We start from the raw sequence: 18,650 nt of genomic DNA on the forward strand, positions 1-18,650 counted from the left end.
AAATATTAACTATAATCAAACTTTGTGTTTTATTGTTTAGAATTGTTTTAGTTGGGAATCTAGTGATGAAATCAGTTCAGTAAGTGGTTGAAAACATGGCACAAATGAGAACTTCTTTAGCTATAGACCTTCTGGGAGGTTCCACCTGGTAGTGGTTGTTTTTGCATTTACTCCTTAATCACTATTCTGCTACTTAATGGTCAATAGCTGTGTACATTACTGCTGCCTTTAATCCACAGTTAGGATACCATTTGGGATTATATTAACTCGAAATAGATTGAAGTATTTGCCTTGCATTTGGAACAAACACTAAATACAAATTTTCCCAAATTAAAATTCTTCATGAATCACAAACTGAAAACTTGCTGGGCCAAATGAATTGCAGCCTTATTTTGCATGGTAAATAAATACCTGCTATAATATTTTCAGAATTTGTCTTCAATTTACCATTGCAAGGTCTTCAACAGTAGTAACCCTGAATACACCTCAGGCATAAAATGTGACTGCCTAGCATTTCGTAATTTTGAATTTTACAATGGAGATTAATCTAAAAATTATCATTCCTTTATGAATGATTTAGTAAACCTGGTGAATTACTTGAAAAGTTGGCCTGTACCACGGGTCTAGGGCTTGAAAGCGGCGGCCCTACGCCCGTCCTTCTCATCAAAGCCCCGCCCTCCTTTCGCAAAACTTGAATGGCGTGCAGAAGCTGGTGGTGGGCGGGCCGTCCCAGGGCCCTGCGTGATGTCACTTCCAGGTTCTGCGAACATTTCCGGGTCGTTGGCCAAGCAGTGGTTTCTGCGGCGACCGCGGAGGTGGTGCGGGGAGTAGCTACCTCCTGCTGGGCTCCTGGCTGTGCTGCTTCTGTCTGCTCCGCGGCAGGAGGCGCCTTCTCCACAGGTACGGGGTGAGCTGGGCCCACGCTCCCTGTTCCCGTCCCCCAGAGCTGGGGCTACCTACGGTCGGTTGGGTCTTTTCCGAGGGCAGCGTTGAAGGCGAGGCCCTTCCCTCCCGGGTCTTGGCTAAGATCCGTTACCACCTTCGCTGCCGGATGGCCCCGTGGCCGGCACCCGGGAAGGGAAGGGAGGCGGCGGGTGACGGTTGCGTCTAGAGGCGGGAGGTTATCCGCCGGGCGCCCACTGAACGGTCCTAGGGGGAGGGCCTGCGCCTCAGCCCAGCGCCGAGTGTTTAGCCAGGATTCTTGAGCCAAAACATCCAGGGTTTTGCGGTGGGAGGTGCCGAGTATCCGGGGAGCACATTCCCTAAGTGTCTCATTCTTGCGCTTCGCTTGTATGAAGTCCACCTTCCAATTTCTTGCGAATTCCGGAAAGAATGAATTTAACTGAATGGTTTGATCTCCAAGGATGAGGACGGGAGTAACTGAGTTACTTACATGGGAGCTTTCTTTAATTTTATAAACTGCAAAATTAAAGCGCTAAATTTATACGGTTGATAACACGTCTAAAAGATTTGAACATTTCACAAGGAATTTTTAAGAATCTTAGATCATTAAAGTAAATAATTTTTACAAGCGTTTAAATAACAGCTAACTTTCACTAATTTTTATTGTGGTATAATAGACATATTTGTTTCAACATAATGATGACTCGATATTGGTATACATTGCGAAATAATCACCACAGTTACAAAAATTTTTTTCTTGTGAGGACTTTTAAGATCTACTCTGTTAGCAACTTTCAAATAGGCAATACAAATATTATTAGCTACAGTCACCATGTTGTACATTATATCCCAGGGCTTATTTTATAACTGGAAGTTTGCCTTTTGACAGCACCTTCCACCCTATGTTTGTTTATTTGTTTTAGATTCCACATAGGAGATGGTACAGTATTTGTTTTTCTCTGTCTTATTTCTCTTACCATAATACCCTCAAGGTTCATCCATGGTGTCGCAAGTGGCAAGGTTTTATTCTTTATTTTAGGGCCAAATAGTAAGTATTCCATCGTATACATAGCAGGGCTGCTTTATAATGTTGATAAGAAAAAAAAATTGATTCCCAGTGGGAGCCAGTTGTCTGTGCGGAGTTTGCGTGTACTCCCCCGTGTCTGTGGGTTTTCTCCAGGTGCTCCAGTTTCGTCCTGCATCCCAGAGAAGTGCGTGTGAGGTAAATTGACATGTCTACATTTGTCCCAGTCTGAGTGTGGGTGTGAGTGAGTGTGCCCTGCGATTGAAGGGTGTGCTGTCCAGGGTGGGTTCCCACCTTATACCCTGTACTGCTGGGATAGGCTCCAGCACTTGTGATCCTGAACTGGAATAAGCGGGTTAAAAAATAATGATCTTAGTTGTTTCTATTACTTTTTCTTAAATGTATGTATATAGCTCACATTTATTTTAATGTTTAATGTTAGATGTGTTTAGGGTCTGTCTTTAGAAGTGTGGTGATGTTTTTGTGACCAGAAATATACCATAAGAACTTAACTCTTGTTTGTATCAATTATCTGTGGTAAAATTGGTTTCGTTACAGTCCTTGCGCTTAAAGTCACAGTTTCCAAGAACCTAATGACAATGTTAAGTGAGGACTTAACTGTCTCTACCATGTCATCTTTATCCATTCATCCCTTGATGGACAGTTAGGATGCTTCCGTATCTTAGCTATTGTAAATAATGCTGGAACAAACATGGCGGTGAAAATATCTTAGAGTGTTTTTTGTTTTCTTCAGATAAATACCCAGAAGTGGAATTTTTGGGTCATATGGTAGTTCTGTGTTTAATTTTTTGAGGAACCTTCATACTGTGTTTTTTGTTTTTTTTTAAAGTAGGGTACAAATTTATTTACCCCTTGTTTATCTGGAATTATTATTACTATTATTATTTTATATTGGGGAACAGTGTGTTTCTCCAGGGCCCATCAGCTCCAAGTCGTTGTCCTTCAGTCTAGTTATGGAGGGTGCAGCTCATCTCCAAGTCCAATCACCCTTTTCAATCTTTAGTTGCCCCGGGGGGTGGGCTGGGTAGGAGGGGTGGGCACAGCCCACCATCCCCTGTGGGAATTGAACCCGCAATGTTGTATGGCACCTTGTTGAGAGCTCTCGATCTAACCAGCTGAGCCATCCGGCCGCCCCCACACTCTTTTCCGTAGTGGCTGCACCACTGTTACCTTCTCACCAACAGTGCACAAGGCTTTCCGTTTCTCCACATCCTCGCCAACACGTATTTCTTGACATTTTGAAAATATCCATTCTAACAGGCATGAGGTGTCATCTCATTATGATTTTGATTTACATTTCCTGATGATTAGTGATGTTGAGCATCTTTTCATATACCAGTTGGCCATCTGTATGTCTTTGGAAAAATACTCAGATCCTCTGCCCATTTTTTAATCAAGTTGTTTGTTTTTTGCTGTTGACTTGTATGACTTCTTTATATATAATTACAGATATTAACTCCTTATCGGATACATGATTTGCAAGTATTTTCTGCCGTGCAGTAGGCTGCCTTTTCATTTTGCTGTGCAGAAGCTCTTTAGTTTGGTGTAGTCCCACTTACTTATTTTTCCTTTTGTTGCCTTTGCTTTTGGAGTCAGATCCAAAAATTACTTAGCAAGACCGGTGTTAAAGACCTTCCCATCCATGTTTTCTTCTAGTTTTATGGTTTCAGGTCTTATATTCAAGTCTTTAATTCATTTCAAGTTACTTTTTGTGTATGGTGTAATAAGCTAGTTTGAGTTTTCTGGCATGTGACTGTCCAGTTTTCCAAGCACCATTTATTGAAGAGACTGTCCTTTCTCCATTGTATATTCTCGGCTCCTTTGTCATAGACTAATTGACCATATATGTGTGGGTTTATTTCTGGGTTCTCTGTTCTGTTGAGCTTTGTGTCTTTTTTTTTTAATGCCCATACCATACAGTTTTGATTGCTATAGCTTTGTAATATAGATTGAAATTAGGGAGCTGATAGCTCCAGCTCTGTTCCTTTTAAAGATTGCTTTGATCATTTGGAATCTTTTGTACTTCCTTATAAATTTTGGGATAGTTCTATTTCTGTGAAAAATGCCGTTGAATATTTGATAGAGATTGCACTGAATCTGTAGATTGCTTTGTATGGACTTTTTTAAATATTTTTTTTCAATTACAGTTGACATACAATATTATGTTAGTTTCAGGTGACAACATAGTGATTAGACATTTATATAACTTAACAAAGTGATCACCCCGATAAATCTAGTACCCATCTGACACCACACAGTTATTGCAATATTATTGACTATATTACCTATGCTGTACTTTACATCCCTGTGACGGTTTTTATAACTGGCATTTTGTACATCTTAGCCTCTTCACCTTTTTCTACCATCCTCCAACCACCCTCCCATCTGGCAACCGTCATTTTATTGTCTGTATATATGAGTTTGTTTCTGTTTTGTTCGTTTGTTTTGCAGATTCCACATAAAAGTGAGATCATATGGAATTTGTCTTTTTCTGTACCACTTATTTCACTTAGTATACAATATTCTAAGTCCATTCATGTTGTCGCAAATGGCAAGATTTCGTTCTTTTTATGGCTGAGTAATATTCCATTGTATATATGTACCACATCTTTACCATTTTGTCTATTGATGGACACTTAAGTTGAGGTTGCTACCATATCTTGGTTATTATAAATAAAGAATGCTGCAATACAGGTGCATAAATCTTTTTGAATTAGTGTTTTGAATTTCTTCAGATAAATGTACAGAAGTGGAATTGCTGTATCATATATTAGTTCAATTAAAATTTTTTAAAAAATTTTTTGGGGGTGGGGGGGTATATTGGGGAACAGTGTGTTTTTCCAGGGCCCATCAGCTCCAAGTCAAGTCATTTTCCTTCAATCTAATTGTGGAGGGCGCAGCTCATCTCCAGGTCGAGTCACCGTTTTCAATCTTTAGTGGCAGGGGGCGCAGCCCACCATCCCATGGGGGAATTGAACTGGCAGTCTTGTTGTTAGGAACTCACGCTCTAACCAACTAAGCCATCTGGCAGCTCAGCAGCAGCTCGTTGTCTTCAATCTAGCTGTGGAGGGCACAGCTCACTGGCTCATGTGGGAATCAAACTGGCAACCCTGTTGTTCAGAGCTCGCGCTCTAACTAACTGAGCCATCTAGCCACTCCCTCAATTAAATTTTCTTGACAAACCTCCATACTGTTTTCCATAGAGGCTGCATCAATTTTCAATCCCACCAGTAGTGCACAAGGGTTCCCATTTCTCTACATCCTCACCAGCACCTGTTGTTTGTTGATTCATTGATGGTAGCCATTCTGACAGGTGTGAGGTGACATCTCATTGTGGTTTTAATTTGCATTTCCCTGATGGTTAGTGATGTTTGGGCATCTTTTCATATTTCTATTGGTCATCTGTATGTCCTCTTTGGAGAAATGTCTATTTAAATCCTCTGCCCATTTTTTTTATTGGATTATTTGTTTTGTTGATGTTAAGTTGTATGAATTCCTTATATATTTTGGATATTAACCCCTTATTGGCTGTATCGTTGGCGAATACCTTCTCCCATTTACGTAGGAAGTCTCCCATTCCGTAGGAAACCATCTATTGATGGTTTCCTTTGCTATGCAAAATTTTTTAGTTTGACATAGTCCCAATTTGTTTATTTTTTCTTTTGATTCCTTGTCCAAGATATATCAGAAAAAAATATTACTAAAAGAAATGTCAGAGTTTACTGCCCTGTTTTTTTCTAGGAGTTCTGTGGTTTCAGGTCTTACATATAAGTCTTTAATACATTTTGAGTTTATTCTTGTATATGGTTAAAGAAGGTGGTCTAGTTTCATTTTTTTGCGTGTATCCGGTTTTCTGAGCACCATTTATTGAAGAGTCTGTCTTTACCCCTATTATATATCCTTGCCTCCCAATATGGATTAATTATCCATATACGTGTGGGTTTATTTCTGGGTTCTCTGTTGTGTGTCTGTTTTCATGCCAGTGCCATGCTCTTTTCATTACTATAGACTTGTAGTACGAGGTCTGACAATTAAGTTCGCGAACTCGTCCTAGAAAAAGTGCTCCATACCTCATTGTTGAATATCACTATGGTGACCTTCAAAGTACTCCCCTTGGGAAGCTATGTACCAATGCCAGCCCCTAGTCCACCCTTCAAAGCAATTTTGGAACTTTTTCTGTAATGGCTGTCAGAGCTGTCATTGTACTACCCTTGATATCCTGAATGTTCAAAATGTCTTCCTTTCAATATTTCCTTTATCTTCAGGTAAAAAAAGAAGTCATTGGGGGCCAGATCAGGTGAGTAGGGAGGGTGTTCCAATACAGTTATTTGTTTACTGGCTAAAAACTCCCTCACAGACAGTGCTGTGTGAGCTGGTGCATTGTCGTGATGCAAGAGCCGAGGATTGTTGGTGAAAAGTGCAGGTCGTCTAATTTTTTTCATGCAGCCTTTTCAGCACTTCCAAATAGTAAATTTGGTTAACTGTTTGTCCAGTTGATACAAATTTATAATGAATAAGCCCTCTGATACCAAAAAAGGTTAGTAACATGATTGCAACACGTTCACAAAGTGAATTGTCAGACCTCGTATAGTATCTGGTAGCATGGTACCTCCAACTTTGTTCCTCTTAAGATTATTTTTGCTATTCAGGGATCTTGGGGCTCCACATAAAATTTAGGATTATTTGTTCCAGTGTGAAAATTGTCATTGGTATTTTCATAGGGATTGCATTGGATCTGTAGATTATTTGGGGTGGTATGAACATTTTAACGAAATTAATTCTTCCTTTCCATGAGCACAATATATGCATCCATTTATTTCTATCTTCAGTTTCTTTTTTCAGTGTCTTACAGTTTTCTGAGTATAGGTCTTTTATCTCCTTGGTTAAATTTATTCCTAGGTATTTTGTTCCTTTTGATGCAATTGTAAATGGGATTGTTTTCTTAATTTTTCTTTCTGATACTTCAGTATTTGTATATAAAAATGCCACTGATTTCTGAATATTAGTTTTGTATCCAGTTACTTTACTGAATTCATTTATTATAATTGTTTTTTGGGGACTACTTTAGAATTCTCTCTAGTATCATGTCATCTGTAAATAATGACTGTTTTACTTCTTTCCAATTCAGATGCCTTTAATTTTCAATTTTCTGTGGCTAGGACTTCCAATACTATGTTGAATAAAAGTGGTGAAAGTGGACATCTTTGTCTTGTTCTTGATCTTAAAAAGCTTTCAGCTTTTCACTGTTGAGTATGATGTTAGCTGTGGGTTTGTCATGTATGGCCTTTATGTGTTGAGGTGTGTTCCCTCTGTCCCCTTTGCTGAGAGTTATTATCATAAAGAGGTGTTGATTTTGTCAAATGTTTTTTTCTGTATCTATTGATATGATCATGTGGTTTTTATCCTTTATTTTATGTAGTGTATCATGTTAATTGATTTGCAGATATTGAACCAGCCTTGCATACTGGGAGTAAATCCCACTTGATTGTGGTGTATGGTCTTTCTCATGTATTGCTGAATTCGATTTGCTAATATTTTGTTGGCATCTATGTTCATCAGGGATAGTGGCCTATAATTTTCTTTTTTTTGTAGTGTCTTTGTCTGGTTTTGCCATCAGGGGTAGTATAGACATTTTAACAATATTCTTCCAATCCATAAGAATGGAATATCTTTTCATTTATTTGTGTCTTCAATTTCTTTCATCAATGTTTTATAGTTTTCAGTGTACAGGTCTTTCACCTCCTTGGTTAAATTTATTCCTAGACATTTTTTTCTTTCTGATGCAATTGTAAATAGAATTTTCTTAAATTATCTTGCTGATAGTTTGTTAACTTATAGCTATTACAGGTCACTCTTAGACTTTTGTCATAACACCAGATTCTGTACTCCTACATTTTCACGTTTATATCTCCCTATTGGAACCTCTCCTCGCCCTTTTTAACCTCCCTCCCCACTCACACACATTTAATTTACTGATTTTTTTTTGCCTTCATTTATTGAACAAATATTTGTTTCCTATGTGTGTCAGTTACTGTTTGTTCTTGATGCCTGGTTTACTTATAGATTTATAAGTAAATTATATAATATGTTAGGAGGTGATGGTGCCATCAGTAAACATAGCAGAATAAGGGGGATTGGGAAATTCCAGAGTGGAGGCTGGAGTTTGTATTTCAAATACTGCAGTCAATTTAGGTCTGATTACGTACGTGCTTTATTCAAAGGAATTAAGAGAACCAAGTGAATATTTGGGGGAAGAATATTCCAGGTAGAAAGAATAGCTTTTTCAAAGGCTTCCATAGGCTGGAACATGTCTGTCATGGCCTAAGCATAACAAGGAAGCCAGTGAGTCTGGAGAAGGGCAAGAGCAAGGGAGAGATGGTAGATAAATTCAGAAACATAGTAGGTAGCCAGATTATTCTAAGGACTAGTGAAATGGAAGCCATGGGAAGTTTTGAGCAGAGAAGGGTTATGTTCTAACCTATGTTTTAAAAGATCACCTGGCTGCTGAGTTGGGATTAGAGTGTAGGGGGCAAGCATGGAAGGAAGGAAAGCAGTTGGGAATCCATTTCAATAACCCAAATGACAGATGGTAGAAATACAGATGAGGGTGCTAGCAATGGAAACGGTGAGAAATGGTGGGATTCTGAATGCATTTTGAAGGAAGAGTTTACAGGATTTGCTAGGGATTGGATGTGGAGGTGAGATTGGGAGTATGGGGGATAACTTCAAAGGTTTTTGCCTAAGCCCATGGAAGTATAGAGTGATATCAACTGAGATGGGAAAGACAACAAGTAGAGATGTTGAGTAGGCCGTTGGATCCAGGAGTGAGTTCAGGGGAGAGGTCTGTGCTGGCATATGAAGTTGGGAGTCACAGCAATGATATTTAAAGCCATGAGACTGAATGTTACCACCAAGGAATGAGCATAGACAGAAAGCAGCAGAGAACCAAGGATGGTGTCTTGTGACATTAAAAGTTCAGGGAGAAGAGGGTCAACCAACAAACAATATTGAGAAGAATGAACCAGTGAGTTTAAGAGAACAACCCAAAAAATGTGGTTTCCCGCAAGCTAAACCAAGTCTTTATCAAAGAAGAGGGAGTAATCCCTGTGTCAAATGCTTAAATCTGGTGAAAACTGAGAATTGAGGATTAGTTTTACCAATTGATGTCTGTCCCCATCTGTTTCATTTGAGTGTGCGAGGCAAAAGCCTATAAGGAGTGAGTTTAAGAGAAAAATAGGAGAAAAGGAATGAGAGACAGTGAGAACAGACAACTCTTCCAAGTTCTGTTGCAAAGAGGAACAGAAATAGTGTAGCGGGTGAAGGAAGTGGATTGAGACTTTTTTTAAAAGATGGGAGAAGTACCCACCTATTTGCTGATGGGAATGATTGATAGAGATGGGAAATTTGATGGTGAGGGAGAGAAGGACTGATTGTATTTTTGGAACAATATCCTTGAGTGGACTAGAGGGGATAGGACGTGACACACAGGTAGGTATTTAGGTAACAGCACGGATAGTTCAACTGTTAATGACAGACATGTAGGCAAAGTATATGGGTACAGATATTGTAGGTGGTTAGATGTAATTTTGAGAGTCTGGAGGTTTTCATTGCTTCAGTTTCCTCAGTAAAGTAGAAATCTTTGTATTGCATTCAGATATCTTTATAATATCTGATATTATAAAGGTATTTTGAAATACCACAAGGTTATTTGTTCAGAAGAATTTATTGAATACATACTGCATACTAGGCATTATTCTAAATGGTAAACATATAACTTCATGGAAAATCAGTTGTAGTGGATGGAAACAGAATAAGCACATATATGTCAACTTCAATTAATGTCTGATGAAGTGACCAACTTATACCAAAGAACGATCTCCCTTCCCCCTTACACTTCTTTATTCTCATCGTATCATTAATTGAAGTTGACATATATGTGCTTATTCTGTTTCCATCCACTACAACAGGTTTTCCATGAAGTTATATATTTATATTTGAGCAGAGATCTGAATCAAATGAGGAAGTGAACCATGCAGGTATCTGAGAAGGACATCTGAAGCAAAAGGAACAGCCATTGCGAAGGTCCTAAAGCAAGAATTCTTACCATGTTGAAGAGCAAGGACCCAGTCTGGAGCGAATGAGGGAGTACGTGGAAGCAGAAAAGTTCAGAGAGTTAAGTCGGAGACCCAGATCTTATAGGCCTTGCAACCAGTAGAAGGATGTTTTTATTCTGAGATGGGATACTGGTCTTGGGGGTTTTGAATAAATGAGTGATGTGGTTTATGTTTTAAAAGGCTTGGTGTAGCTGCTCTGCGGGGTGTGGGTGGGGTGGGATAGGCAAGAGTAGAAACTGGGCTGTCACAGTACTCTTAGTGACACCATAATGGTGACTTCTAATAGTGGCGAAGGTAAAAGTTGTCAGATTCTGGCTGTGTTTAGAAGGAAGAGCTGAAAGGATTGGCTAACAAATTTGATGTCGAGCGAGAGAAGTTAATGTTGACTATTAAGGTTTCTGGGCTGTCTTACTGTGAGACTGGATTTACTGTTTAGTGAGGTGGGCAAACTCAGGGCAGAAAAGGTTCAGAGGGGCACTATGAGGAATTTGGTTTTGACAAATTTATTTAGCTGCCTACTTGATAATTCCATCTAGTAGCAAGTAGGCAATTGTATATATGGCACCAAGGGGAGAAGTCAGGACTGGAAGTAATTGGAGAGTCATCAGCAGATAGATAGTATTCAAAGCATAAGCCAAGATGAGATGACTAAGGGAGTAAAGAAAGCATACAGAGAAGACGTGCTAGAAGCCTGAAGGTAGTTAGAAGTTGGGGTGCTGAGGAGGAACCCACAAAAGAAAACCAGAAATACACAGTAAGTGGTATCCAGTGACGTGGGAGGAGAGAACTGAGTGTGGGGTCCCAAAAGCCAAAGAAAAGGCTTCAAGAAGACAGGAACGGTCTAGTGTATCAAAAACTCACACGATCTAGTGTATCAAAAACTCACACGGTGCGTAATGTGAAGACTAACAACTGATCATTATTTTTGCTTAGTGTTACCTGATGATTACTCCTTGACTATATCTCCTCTGTTCATCTCCAAACTGAAAGTTCCATGAGGTCGGGGTCTTATACTTGACATGCAGTAGAAGCTCAGTAAATATTTGTTGAATCTGTACTTCTGCCACGCTCATCCCTCATCTCTTTCTAATCTTGTGCTCATGTACATTTCTTCATATGGCTGCCAGTTGTCTGACCTTTCCTGCCAGGAATGCTTCAGGGGCTCCCCATTACCTGCATTATAAAACCCTGTACCTCTCCTGATGGAACAAATCCAACCGCCATCTTTTTCAGCTTCATCTCCTACCACTTACAATTTGTACTTACACCCTAATAATCCGGGATATTTTGTATTTCTCTTCACAAACTGTTTGGCTTTCCTCTCTTGCTTGGCTAAAGTCTAGCTTGAAGAATCAGGATGCTTTGGTGAGTCAACTCAGTCAGTCCACAGTCACCTCCGTAGTGTGCTTTATTCCTCTGTCACAGTTTATTTATTCTCTGTTGAATTTAAAGTTTTTGTATGTCTGTGACCTTCCCTAGAGTATAACTTTTAGGGTCAGGAGTGTATTTTATTTCACCTTCTTCTCCCTGGTACCTATCACAGTGCTATCTTCTTGGTAGGCACTCTGTAAGTACCAAATTTTAAGGAAAATGATGGGGAAGTCATGTAAATGTGAGCTGAAGATTGTCTGAATCAGTTACTTGACAGTAAGTAGAAAGGAATGGTACATGGTAAATTCTACGCTAGGTCATAATGCAAACTTTTGAAAGAAATGGTAAAGATGTACATTTTAATAAATATAGAGAGTACCAAAAAATGTATACACATTTTAAGAAAGGAAAACTGTATTAAAATTGTAATACTCAATATATACCAATAAAAGATGAATACAAGTCACGTTTGACTTCTGCAATTACAAGAGGTGCTCAAAGTGGTTACCATCAGCGTCCAGACACTTCTCATTATGGTGAACTACTGCTTGAGCAACGTTGACCGAAGTGTCCACTTGTATACATTTTTTTGGCACCTCCAGTTTGTCTATACTTTGTATAAAGGACTATAAATGCCTATGTCAAAATAGCAAAAATTAATTAGAAAATAATTTTTAACTATTCCTTGTGATTCTAAAATTATATAGTAATTTGCAATTACTAAGAGTTCTGATAGTATATTAGAATATATATATGAGTATTAGAATATAAAGAATTGTGAAGTAGACTTTCATACATGTTTTATAATGTTTTCTTTTTTAATACTTTTATATTAAATTTTTAGGAGATCAATGCAAGACTGAATAAGAAAAAAAAACAATTTCTTCCTTCTAAGCCATGGCATATCAGTTATACAGAAATACCACTTTGGGAAACAGTCTTCAGGAAAGCCTCGATGAGCTCATACAGGTACGAGACTAAAAGTCAACATTTTTGTTTAAAATGGGTCTATCATAATTCTGTTACCGTGTTTCCCCGAAAATAAAACCTAGCCAGACCATCAGCTCTAATGCGTCTTTTGGAGCAAAAATAAATATAAGACCCAGTATTGTATTGTATTACATTACATTATATTTCATATATTATGTAAGACTCAGTCTTATATTAAAATAAGACTTGGTCTTATATTAATTTTTGCTTCAAAAGATGCATTAGAGCTGATGGTCTATCTAGGTCTTATTTTCGGGGAAACGCGGTATATCTATTATCCCAGGCAAAGAGGTTAAATGTGTTAGACCGTTTGACCCAGTAAGTCAGTATTTAGATTAATAATCTTTAATTCCTGTGTATTATACCAGGATGACTATGGGGCATATAATATGATGATTGAATGATATAGTTGAATATATCTAAATTTTCAAAGATTTTTGTTAAAGATTAGAATATTGGTTTTCTCCTCATTTATAAGAAATGTAGCTTTAAGATAATTTTGAACAATTTAATAGTCATGAGATTTCAGAATTTATATTTCAATTTTAGGACAATTAACCTATTTTTTATATGAACCTCTCTCATTTAAGAAGTATTTCCATTTGTTTTCATATATTTAATGAGCTTCAATAAGCTGTATTAGATTTTTAAAAATATATTATTGGTCCTGTTTTTTATTTAAAAGAAACTTTAATTTATTGAACACCTCTTTCCAAACTCTGTGAAGGAATGATAGAGTTTTGTCCTGATAATGTAATACCACTTCATATTTTCTTCTTAAAATTACGTTTGTGTCAACATATTGCAAGAAAATATTGTCCAACTTTGCTTCTTAATTGTCAGTTACGGCAAAGGAGAATAAGAAATTCTAGTTTAGAGGCTCTGGTTAGCCTCAGTTAAATTTTTGATAATTCATATTTTTGTTTATTTTGTCTTTAATGCTCTTCTGATTTATGACCCTTACTTTTCCTCAGTCTCAACAGATCACCCCCCAACTTGCCCTTCAAGTTCTACTTCAGTTTGATAAGGCTATAAATTCAGCATTGGCTCAGAGGGTCAGGAACAGAGTCAATTTCAGGGTAAGGAAATTTTCCTAAATCTAGAATCCTGCACCCATGGTTGTTATGACAGGTTTTTTTTAGGACCCCTACATATTTGTTAGTCATAAAGGAACAGATGGCTTTAATCAAATTTTGGAACATATTTTATAATAACTAAATTATACTTTACTTTTAAATGACATAGATACTAAGATACAGAGTTTTTTTAGGTTTTTGTTCCATTGTATTATAAATCAGCCTCTGTATGTTTGGTTACCTTCCCTGAAGAATTACTGAAATTTCAAACGCCTGAAACGCAGGTTTGCAGGTAAGTGACAGAGTAATCACATAAGGTTCAGTTACGTTTTTCAAACTTTGAGCTTCACGCAGTCCAAGAAAGCACAGGGTTCTCTCTAGAAACTCCATTTTGTCACCCTCCCCATTACTCTTAGATAACATGGCTTATAAATACCTGAACTGGTGGTAGATAGCAGTCTGTTCTGGTAACTAGGTTTTATTCGAGTCATTTGTTTTGAACAGTAATCCCCATCTAAACCAAATTATCTTTCTCAATTTGATGGTAAATTCAGATTAATGAAGGCCCATTGAAAGAATCATGATTTACCCCATTGTGATACTTATAAAATCATTTAGTATATAGTGATTTTGGTTATTATATTTAATATTTATGCTTATTTTATGGTTATGCATAGCTATAAAGTAGAAATTAAAAGTTTAAAAATATATGAAAATCAATATATAAAAAGAACATACAGCTTAATTTTCATTTAAGAGAACCTCAGTGTTTGGGGTTTTGGTTTTTTGTGTGATGAAAAACACAAAAGAAAGTTTTATTTATTCAGCAAACATTTATTTCAGTTCCTGTTACATACCAGGCATTGTTCTGGATATTGGGTATACAGAGAGGAGCAAGATAGACAAAGCCCCATTTAACTTAGACTGCATGTATTTTATATTCATATAAATAAGTCTCTTACCAGTTTCCTATGCCTAAACATCTGGAGTAGAGTGTGTCTTTAAAACTATAAAATTTTATCAGTGGACTTTTAACAGTAGTGATTTAAGCAAAATTAGTTTGCTTTTGTTTTTGTATGTGTTTACTTGTTTCTATGATCTCCCCTGCTAACCTAAGCTCATTGAGGCAGGATCGTATTTGTATTGCTTACCACGGTGTCCTCATTAAATTCATTCATTCATAGCTATAATAGTTTCCCTGATTGTTTTTACTTGATAGAACATTTAGCTAAAATGCAGTTTATACTAGTACAAGTAACGCTTGCAAGAAATATTTTTGTGCTGATGCTTTGATTCTGAATTGAAGGTTTTAGGCTTATAAATATCTTGTCGAATACTAAATTTCATATGTGAATATGTGTGTGCCTGTGTGTGTATCTCAGGTTTTGATGGTATTCTGTCAGTGTCCATACTTGCAGTCTCACCCTTTTAATGTTCAAGGATATATTCCTGCTCCTTAAAAAGAAAAACTTGAGAAGAATTTCAGTTACACATGACAATAGTATTGTAGTCTTAGTGGCTAACACAGTAATTCACCAGAGCTACATCATAGGACTAAAATTAATGTTTGTAGGAAATCACTGCTTTTGTGCAACTGCAGAAAATTAACGTACACAATAACACATGTTTTTTTTAAATGTGTTTACATAAAAATTCAAATGAACTTTCATAAGTTAGCCACATGAGGGCAGTAGATATACAAATTTCCATTCAGCTTTCTTCAAATTTCAGGTACTTTGCAGACTCCTACAGTGCTAAAAATTGTCTGCTAACTAAAAACTTTTAACTCTTCCCTTAGCAAGCTTATCTAGGGATTTTTTTTTCTGTTAGGATGAAAATTAAGAAAAATCTTAAATAAGCTAAGTATTAATCATACTATTTTAAGAATCATGTATTTGAGTTCTCTTAAATTGCTTTGAAGAAAAGTGTGAGGAAAAAATGACTTCATGTTATGTCTAAATGTTTTGTTTTAAAGGGCTCTCTAAATACGTACAGATTCTGCGATAATGTGTGGACTTTTGTATTGAATGATGTTGAATTCAGAGAGGTGACAGAACTTATTAAAGTGGATAAAGTGAAAATTGTAGCCTGTGATGGTAAAAGTAAGTGTTCACCTAATCACTGTGAAAGCATAGCAACTTAAAGTCTTGTTTTTAATGCATCTTTAGAAAATTTTCGTCTGAAATTAAGGTGGAAAATAGCCAATGATCCACTCCCAGACAGAGACCTGGATTCTATCTCAACTACATTCTGACTTCTAAATCTCACTCAAACAGGCCACTTACTGATTTTAGTATAAATATTTCATATGACACGTGGACTACTTCCACAGATAGAATTTGTCGGGCTGGGGGTGGATTTTAGCTGCAAATGTGGAGTGTTTATCAGTCTTTTTCACAACCATCTTTTTCTTTAAGGAAGTATTTAATTTTGACAATTTATCCTATGATTTCTGGAGCCCTATATATTTTATATTTAAAAAGTAATTAAGATTTTAATTAACCATAAGAACCTTATCGGTCATAATAGTAAATATTTGTTCCTCTAATCTGTTATGCCTATACAGCTGTATTTTCCACAACACACCGAGGAACTTTTTCAGGTCCTTAAATGTTTCAAAAACTATACTATGATTATTTACATTCTTAAATATTAGGTTGTGCAAAAGTAATTGCGGTTTAAAAGGTTAAACTGCAAAACCGCAATTACTTTTGCACCAACCTAATATTAAACGTACTTACTTTATGATCTGAACCATTTGAATTTAAAGCAGCTATTTCTGAAATTAAATAGAGAGGACTGTCACTTGTCAAGGAAGGGGAGTTTTGAAAAGCAAGAGAAAGAGAAATGTAGAAAGTAATACCCTACATTTCTCAGATTGAGGGTTGAGGTTTTTTTGTTCTGTACATTTTGGGTTTGAAAAGAAATAATCTAATCACTGAAAAAATGTAGAGAAGAAAAACATTTGTAACAATATTTGGAGATAACATTTCACTTTTAATGTTTTGTTGTATAACCTAGTCTATACTTGTTTGCATTAACATGTATACACATACATACATTTGCGAATACCAATTTTCACACATAAGTCATTATTCTCTTAAACCTGACTTTTATAAAGAAATAGTCTCTTCCAGATGTCAGAAAGTCTCTGAAACTAGCAGTGTTACAGTTACTTGTACCTTTCAGAGGGTTAACTAATCCTTCTAAGAATTTTAAAAGCATAGGTGACTTTTTAATATAGTCATCAAATACTCAGATCTTTTTTGTCATTCAGCAAGGAACAATGTTATTTTATAGTTCCTGGATCAGAAGATAACATTTCTATTTCAGATATAATGTATACTTTTGTCTATAGTTTCCTTATAATTTAGGTTAATAGCATCTTCATAATCATAACCCTAAGGTTTTTAAGTTTTTACTAGACCTCTATCAAAATAAGTTAATGATGTAGCCCAATACTGTCCAGTAAAACTTGTATTCATGGAAATGTTCATTGTGTGCAATTTCTAATAGCCACATAAGGCTATTAAGCATTTGACATGTGTCAGGGCAGCTGAGAAATTTAATGTTTTAATTTTTATATAATTTTATTAACTTTAATCAATTTAAATAGCCACATGTGGCTAGCCCAGTGCCTAGCATATTGAACAGCACAGATGTCGAGTAGTAGTGTAATTTTCAATCATTTGAAACATAACTAAGAACCAAAATGTCAGTAAAGAAGGCCTCTGAGTAAACTTAAATAACATGTGTTTTTACTTACAGGAGCTCCTGTCTGGGGGTCCTTAGAGGGTATATTACTCTTACTTAAAGATACAAGTTATCTGTTTTTGGGAACTTAGTGGATGAAAGGTAGCAAATCAGCCTTACCTATTGCAGTGGTTTCTGAGGCGCTTGCCCCACTTACAGCACAGAGTAGTAATTTTCAAAGAAAAAGTTGAGTGTTCAAGAGAAGCTTAGATTGTGTACCATGTACTCTATGTCAGCAGAAAAGAATACAATTGTAGAAAGTTTTCTTTCCAAAATGAAAACGTAAATGGTTTGGCATTTAGAGGTAGAAGTTTAAGTAATTAAGAAAATATCATTCCTTAGTAACCAGATAAATGCAGTGCTATTATGAAATAAGCCCATTTGAGTTACAGAGAAAAAAAAAAAAGATAGCTAGAATTTCAGTCTGTTTCTCACTAGGATTTAAGTACGATTTTCTTCTAATTATGTTAATAGTCCTTTGTGGTTTAAAATTTTAGGACAGTAAAGGATCTAAAAAAAATAGGTTGTTAGCAATTATATAAACCAAATGTAATGGTACATGGTTTTTCTCTAGGATAATATGGAGAGCTAAGCATTATCGTTTTACCTCTGCCTTAAAAGGAAAGTTAAGTTCTCAAGGTATTTCCATGGTCAGCTTCCCTCTTTGACTTTGCTTCCTCTTCTTCCCCACCCCTCAAACTATCAGCACTATTGCTTCCTATTTTATTTTAAGATATTAAAATATTTGAATTTAAAAGTAAGTTGCTCACTGAATTTACTCTTTCTCTTCTCTGTTTTCCTAGATACTGGCTCCAATACTACAGAATGAATAGAAAAATGGCTTTTTTTATGCCGTCTTCTGTTATTATTCATCACTTTTTAAAGAGAAGCATAGAAGAGACTTTTTTTTATTTATTCTAGGACTGCAAAAATGACTACACTGTGCTATACTATCAGAGAATCCAGTAGAAAGAAGCTTATAACTCTAGCCTCTTACATTACCTTTATTATACAGCATGAAGAAACAGAACTTTTTTTAATGACAAATCAAATGTTGTTGCCTTCCTAATAACGTTCTTTAATAAACTCATTTTAAAACTCAGCGTGGGTAATAACTGGTAGAGCTCTTAAGCTAGCAATATGAAGATACTAGATAAGCATTTTGAAAAGGCACCATGTTCCTTGCAAAGGAAATTATAAAATACATTCATTTCAGTAAAGTCAAGTTTTATCAATTGTAACAGTTGAAGGCATCAGCAGGAGCAAAACCAAATTCTAGATTGAAATTTTACTTAGAAAAATCCTTTTTAAAAGTATAAAACCAAGCGTAATCATCATCAGTATAAAAAACCTACTAAGTACAACTGAATTAGGAAAAGTTAGACGATATTTAGACAG

At 36.4% G+C, this 18,650-nt stretch overlaps 1 protein-coding gene across 1 annotated transcript; it reads left to right on the top strand.

The window, feature by feature from the left end:
- The first annotated feature begins 763 nt into the window (after positions 1 to 763).
- GTF2A2 (general transcription factor IIA subunit 2) lies at positions 764 to 18,354 on the top strand. The gene is made up of 5 exons (XM_019732219.2): positions 764 to 900; positions 12,278 to 12,402; positions 13,398 to 13,502; positions 15,475 to 15,601; positions 18,056 to 18,354. Exons 2-5 carry the CDS (start codon positions 12,331 to 12,333, stop codon positions 18,079 to 18,081), a joined length of 330 nt encoding a protein of 109 aa, XP_019587778.1. The 5' UTR covers positions 764 to 900; positions 12,278 to 12,330; the 3' UTR covers positions 18,082 to 18,354.
- The last annotated feature ends 296 nt before the right edge of the window (positions 18,355 to 18,650 follow it).

The sequence above is a fragment of the Rhinolophus sinicus genome, linkage group LG03 (assembly GCF_036562045.2).
Source record: "Rhinolophus sinicus isolate RSC01 linkage group LG03, ASM3656204v1, whole genome shotgun sequence".
Taxonomy (NCBI): Eukaryota; Metazoa; Chordata; class Mammalia; order Chiroptera; family Rhinolophidae; genus Rhinolophus; species Rhinolophus sinicus.